General features: G+C 37.9%; 1 protein-coding gene across 1 annotated transcript; it reads right to left on the bottom strand.

Annotated features, from left to right (window-relative positions):
* Positions 1–3,679: 3,679 nt before the first annotated feature.
* LOC21397276 (ATP synthase subunit d, mitochondrial) lies at positions 3,680–7,356 on the bottom strand. Its single transcript, XM_010110153.2, has 5 exons — positions 6,999–7,356; positions 6,261–6,342; positions 4,523–4,587; positions 4,299–4,385; positions 3,680–4,214 (listed from the first exon to the last, which is right to left on the bottom strand). Exons 1-5 carry the CDS (start codon positions 7,167–7,169, stop codon positions 4,113–4,115), a joined length of 507 nt encoding a protein of 168 aa, XP_010108455.1. The 5' UTR covers positions 7,170–7,356; the 3' UTR covers positions 3,680–4,112.

Raw genomic sequence — 7,356 nt, 5'->3', positions numbered from 1 at the left:
TGATTGAAATATATAATTCATTGGAGAACAAACCACTATTTCTTTTATTTTCGCAATGAGTGAAGATAGCAAATGATAAATTGCCAAATAACATCGCATACATCATTGGTACTCTCTCATTTACGTAAAGATAAAGAAAAATGTTATATACGATGAAACAGCCAACAAAAAAAAGAAGAAAACAAGATCACTAAATTGATTCTAGATAACAGTGAAATATATTTTTGTTTGTACGTGCTTTATATTGTCTAAAAACTAGTTTTTTTTTCCCCCTAAGCTGTCCAAAAACTAGTTATTACTACATTGCCGCCTCTGTTTTAATATATTATAACGATCTGGTAGTGATAGTTTCACTTCACTTTTAGCAATCTAGTTCAGCCTCTGTTCTGCTGACTCCTCTTACAACATTAAATTTGCATTATTTATAATCACACTTGTTTATTAATCACGAATGGAAAGAATTTAGCAAAGCCTACATAGAATAATTATGAAAAAGAAATCCAATCTTAACCTACCCTATAAGCTATAACTTTATTTTCTCAACGTGAACCAAAAAAATACCCATATATTGCTAAATTTTGAAAATTCCACAATTAGTTGCCAGTCTTGCTATAAACCTTTTTTTTTTTTTTTACTAGAAAAGGGTTAAAACTCATTTTGGTTCTGTGAAGCCTAGAGATGTCAAATGGGCCGGGCCGTCCGTGGATGACCCGGCTCAACCCGTAATAGTGCCGGATTCGGCACGGCCCGGTTCGCTACTGTTACGGGCCGTGCCGGCCCGGCACGTGTAATGGACTAGGGCTGGGCCTCGGCTTCTCAGCCTGCGGCCCAAGCCCGGCCCTAGCCCGTGAAGGCCCGCGTCCCGGCCCAAGCCCAGTTCAGTCCAAGCCAGATTAAGCCCTTGTTCGGCCCGGCCCAGGCCCGCGAAACGGCCCGTGAAACAAACCATTCTAAATGCTACCATTGGGCCCTTCGTAGGCCCAACGGTCTGCCCGTGAAGGGCCTCCCATTTGGCCTGTCACGGGCCTCTCGTTTGGCCCGTGACGGGCCTCCCATTAGGCCCGTCACGGGCCGCCCATTGGGCCCGCGAAGGACCCAACGGTAAGAATCCGAAAATGGCTACAAAAATCCCCTACAAATACCCCTTAATTTCACCCTAAATCCCACACAACAATTCACTCTTAACTTCTCATCTCACTCTCATTCTATCTCTCAACTTTTCTCTTTGATTTTGATTCTAAGCTTTTTTCTCGCAATCACTCATTTCTTGCTCTTTCATTTACAAAGTTCAAGTTCAATCAATTTTCAGAAAATGGCCGCATCAAACTTCCCTGATTTCACTGCTCTTCCTAAGCTTGGTGATGAGGCGTTTTTTGAGAATGAAATAATGCCTCCCAACCCGACCCCCACTGAACAAGAAAATGCACCGGTGGATAATGCTTCAGTGCACAACAAGGAAGCTGGAGAACGCAGCAGGGGAAAAAGAACACGAACTTCTCCGACATGGCAGCATTCCACTGAGGAGTCCTGACCAAATCCAAAAACAAGTGAAATAGAAATTCATGCAGTGAGTATTTTTTTCCGTATTCGTAGCTTATCACGACGTACGTAAACAGTAAGAACGATCAACTTTTAATTTTCGATACTGATTGGCAGATTGGTGAGTATTTTTTAAAATTTTTAGAAGTTTTTTACAATGCTACTGAATTACTTTCTGGAGTTTATTATCCGACTGCACATTTAGCTTTACATCAACTATTTAATATTTCAAAAATATTTTCTTATTATAGGGATACATAACTTTTGGAGACATAGTTAAGTTAATGAAAAATAAATTTAAAAGTTATTTGTCAAGTTGTCATGTGTTATATGCATTAGCAACCATTTTAGATTCTAGGTGCGGAGTAGATGGGACTGACTCATTGATGACTACTACCGTAGAAAACTTAGGAATAGATATGCAACTAACTATTACTGACGCTAAGAGAATGTTAGAAAAGGTTTTTAGTTTGTATAAAGCAAAATACGGCACAAGTCAAAAAGAACAGGGAACTTCAACGTCAACTAGCAGTTCGGGGCCTAAAGGATCGTCGTGGAGTTTCTTGAAGAAGAAAGAGAAAACGGCAGGATCGTCATCAACACAAGCGTCTACCGAACTAGTAAAATATTTTGAAGCAAATTTTATAATTGATGACAACAAACTAGACATCTTACAGTGGTGGAAGAGCAAGACCGATCGTTTTCTAACAATGTCCGTAATAGCTCGTGACATTCTGACAGCTCCAGTGTCAACAGTAGCATCGGAGCAAGCATTTAGCGCAAGCAACCGAATTCTTGATGAAAAGAGAAGCAGAATGCATCCAAATATCTTGGAGGGGCTAATGTACGTTAAAGATTGGGAAGATGCCAGAAGACGAAAACAACAATACACAGATAATTCAATGCAAGAATATTTTTCTAACTTAGAAATAACATAATTGTCTGGAAGCACTTAGGTTTGTAATTTACTATTCCGAGCTACTGCACTCTTTTTTCCTTCGCTAAGGTTTTGTCTCGATCTCCCCATGGGTTTTACTTTGCAAGGTTTTTAACGAGGTAGTCATTTATGTGTACTTATTCCTATTATGTCAATTCAATAAAATCACATCTTTTAGGGGCATATGATATATTTTCTTTTTTTAAATTAAATTTATAAAAATACAATTTGTTGGGCCGGCCCGTGAAGGGCCTAGGCCTAGCCCTTATGGACTAGGGCCATGGGCCTAGACCGGGCCTGAGTTTTTCTCCTCAGGCTCGGCCCAGGCACGGCCCTACACTGTGCAGGGGTCGTGCCAGGCCTGGTGTTGGACGGGCCGTGCCAACCTGGCACAGCACGGCACGTTTGACACCACTACTGAAGCCTTTCCTTTTAAGACTCCATTTAGTATACTCTATTTAGTTGCAGGGGATAAAGAGTAGGTTTGATGAAGAGAATAGGAGGGACGGGAAATATGGAGCATGGAAAGACTTACACTAATTCTTTATATCATTTGATAAGAGGGATAAAAAATTGAATGGATGGATAATATTCATGCATATAATTACTTTGTTATCCACTTTACTATTTATTAGTACTTTTTTTGGATAGTAAATTAGTCTTTTTATCTCGACTTTGATGGATTTTTTAAAGAGAAAATAAGACGGATACTTCTTAAAATAGTTTAATATGATATGTTATTTTTTTCTTATAATTATTAAACTTTAGAAGTTGTAAAAGTAAATTTTCATTTTTAAAACAATTAAAAAATACAAAAATTGCATTAATTATATGAAAAAGATAAACATTTTAACTAATAAAAATTAAATGTCAAATTTCTCATATGTTATGCTTAGTGAAAAATTTAACACAAAATATAACATATGAAAAATTAACATTAAATTGAAAAGTTCTTTTAAACTCAAATATTAAATTTACAATTGACACGTCAATTATACCATTACATTAAAGATTCTCTTACACTTAATTAATACCATTTACTTAAAAATATATATATAAATCAAAAATGTATTAATCAAAACTAAAGATAAAAATCTAAAAACAAAGTAAATTCACCAATTTTCACTTTCTTGAATCCTTCAGTTAGTGTAAGGATTCAAAATAATGATCCAAATGGATAGTCTTTCCCTCCATCTCTCCTCTCATTCCTCCTGACCAACGAATTTGCCCTTTCCCCGTACGTTTCTCCCTTCACCCCTCTCCATCAAACCACTATCTCCCCCCACCCCTCTCCCTCGATCTAACCAAACACTCAAAATGACGAAAGCTATATTAAAAATCTGGTAGGCACAGCTTATAAAATACATCGGAATTATTTCAAAGGATTCCCTTATGATCCGACACTTCAAGAAACATTCTCAAATTCGAAGTTTATCTGAACATAAAGTGATCCTATTGGAAACAAATTTCTGATGGGGTGCAGGAAAACACAATCTTCAAACTGAGTTTCACCAGATTTCGAAGAAAATAATTTGGTTGCTTTTATTATTGAATCAGACAGGAAAAGATGATAAAATTCCCGAAAATGTCATCATGATCCGAAGTGAAAAGTTGGTGCTAGAAAACGCAGATATTCTTAATAGCCCCAGTAGTCGTTACGGATTTCATCATCAAATTTCTTCTTAAGCTCAGGATGCTTCTCAAAGTACTCCTCTGCAGTCATGGTGCTAATCTTTTTCTGTCAAGAAAATGGCATGTTAATGTTAGAAACAAAAAACATCATAGGAGACAAATGATGACTTTTAGGAATTATCGTCCCTACCTTCAACTCTTGAACTTCAGCAATCTCCTTCTCTATGCGCTCTGATTCCTTCAAAGATTTCTCCTCTGCTTCTTTCAGATCCACCAGCTGTAGTCCACAGCAACATATATAACGCATAAGTATACAAAAATTTAGCAGGTATAGACTAGAGAAAAAGGTAATGAAACGTTAATAAGATAGGGGCTTCGGGGCATATGTAGGGGGGAGTCCCCATCAACTCTTACCAATGCATCAAATTTAGGTTTGTACTGAGGAGTGACTGTATCTACGTACTTGGGGATTTCAATGCCTGCAATGTGAAAGAACAAAGTAACGAAATATGAAAAAGGGTAATTGAACAGAAGGAAGTAGGAACAATATAACGGGTCATTCATCAGGACGGCCGATATAGTAAGCTAGACATTAACAATATAAGAATAAGTAGACATTAGAATATCATTCCCATCAACACAAATGAGAACAGTTACTTGCAGCAACCAGCACCCCCTTCTTCAAGAAAGGGAAAGTGGAAGGAGGGACAATAACAGATGTAAATTTATGGTTCCTTGATAGGAGATAAAAAATAGGTGACACAATTAGTAAGTGAAATTATGGGATTTGTTGCAAGGTGAGGATAGGACTGCAATCGAATCAACAACCGAGCCTATTTTTTCTCTCTCCAACATCAAAAGGACTATGCAGCGCAAAGAAGAGAATCTAGTATAGTTGTGATATACCTAATATATCAAAGCCACCACGTGTAAGCATCAATATGGATAGATGAAGATGTGCAACGAACTCATTTATTTTCCTTCTCCTGGACCTCGATAAAAAACAGGATAGGTACGTTTTGATTATTCCTCTCTTACCAAACACCATAATAAGGAATCACACCCCTTCCCATCTTTTTCCTATTTCTCATCCATCCTACTAAACAGCCTTGGATGGATAAACATAGCCTTAAGGTCTCTTAAAAGGATATACAAGATAACAACATAATCATCAAACCCTACACGTTAAGGGCCCGTTTGTTTCAAATAATCAAACCCAAATCATTAATTCTACTACAGTGTTTTCCTCTCACAAGAAATTTGAATTTCAAACGTCAGAATCAAAAATCATTATGTGAGTATACCTTCTAAACGGGCCCTAAATTTTCAACTCAAGGCAGAATGCAAAAGCATGATACAATCCAAACACAAATCTTAGTGATACTCAACCTCGGCATATTAGTGCCATTAGAGTTGGAGGAAATATTAGGGCTATTCATAAACCCACAAAACCCGCAGACCCAACCCACCCGTCCCCAACCCAACCCAACTCAACCCGAAAAATGCAATTTCTAGTATTAAATTTTTTTTTCGGCCCATTCAATGTCTGGCACGAAGTTTTGGGGCGGGTTGTGGGTTGGGCCTATAATGGCCCGCACACCCCAACCCAACCTGCGCTCTAACTTGCCTCCTCTAATATCTAACCCTAGGCAGGCAACTCATTTCTACTCTCTAGTTTCTTCATGTTTGAATTAAGCCTCTATGTTTGCTTTATGTTAAGACTAATTTATGTTTGCTTTATATTTAATGTTTGATAGACTACTTTGCTTCATATTTGATGTTGGATTGAACTTTGAATTTCTATCTGTTTGAATGTTGGAGTTATTATTTCTATTTGATGATGAACTTTGAATGTTGGATTGAACTTTGAATGTTGGATTGAACTTTGAGTCTTTGATTCTTTGAATGTTGAAACCGACAACTCAACCCACCCCGCACCGCCCCAACCCAACCCAAACATCATTGGGTTGTGAAATTTTTCTAACATCATTGGGGCCAAATATGTGCAACCCGCACCCTTTGAGACGGGAGAAGAAAAGGCCCCCTACCCCACACCAACCCAACCCATGAACAGCCTTAGGAAATATAATAACATAGGACATAAACTTGAAAGTAACATATATTCCAAGTATCAGTTAGTCCGAAAACATACTATCATAAGCCTCCTTGTACATATCAACCAAGCGAGATCCAATTCCTTTCCTATAGTATTCCCAGTCAATAGGTTCAGGTTCCTGCAGCAAGTTCAAATTAACAATGAGAAATGAAAAAAACTAAAATCAATAAAATTGTAACTTAAGAGCATACTAATGCTAAAGAAAGAATTCCATAATAAAGTTAAATTTAGTTCGATGTTAATCTCGTTTCCACACAAAACCAACAACTAAAGGTGTTAAGAAAGGCCAAGTAATTGCATTTCCCATAGCCTCAAATTCTAAATTATGCAGTAAAAAAGTTCAATTTCCCCAATTTTGAAGTAAAAAAGTTCTCCTTTAGTTTGTTTTTCTAAATCCTATCGCAAACCAAACAATGAATTGATAAGGACAAAAAACGTATCCCACATTTGGTCCTTCATTCCAGCAAAACACAGTTAACACCAAGACCACCCTAGATTTCCATTTACTTTTTCCAAGCACCCAACCAAAATCTAGAAAAAAAAAAAACAAAAAAAAGAAGAAAGAAAAATTCCATTTTGAAAATCAAAAGCGAATCGCTTTAGGAATCAATAAAAAGAAAAACATAGAATGAACCCTAGTCCAACAAAGTCCAATCCAAAAACTATAAGCAAAACAATAATCTCAAACAAAAATCATTAATCAAACAACAATCGAGCCAGAATTACAAAGATCTATAAAATAAAATCACAAAATAGAGAGAGAGAGAGAGAGACCTGGCTGAACTTGGTCTCGAGAGCAGAGTTGACCTCATTGAAGGCGCGATGAAGGCTGGCGAACTCTTTGCGAGCCTCGTCGGAGACGAGGAGCTTGGCCATGCCGTCCCAGTCGATGTTCCTCGACGCCTTAAACGCCACATCCACCACTTTCTTGCTCGGTCCGCTCATTTTCTCGCCGATTCGATGACTTTTTACTTCTCTCGCCGGCCGATCGGTAAGCCCTCGAAGCGGAATCTGGTAATCCGATTGAGAATTTGTGCCCCTTTTGTTCTTGTTTTTCTGCTGCGCCTTGGTGGTGGCTGAGGCTGACGAATATGATTATGATCCTCGTTTGCTTCCTGTGCGTATTTTGCCC

Source organism: Morus notabilis, unplaced genomic scaffold, assembly GCF_000414095.1.
Source record: "Morus notabilis unplaced genomic scaffold, ASM41409v2 Scaffold127, whole genome shotgun sequence".
Taxonomy (NCBI): Eukaryota; Viridiplantae; Streptophyta; class Magnoliopsida; order Rosales; family Moraceae; genus Morus; species Morus notabilis.
This window is presented reverse-complemented; position numbering and strand designations above follow the sequence as displayed.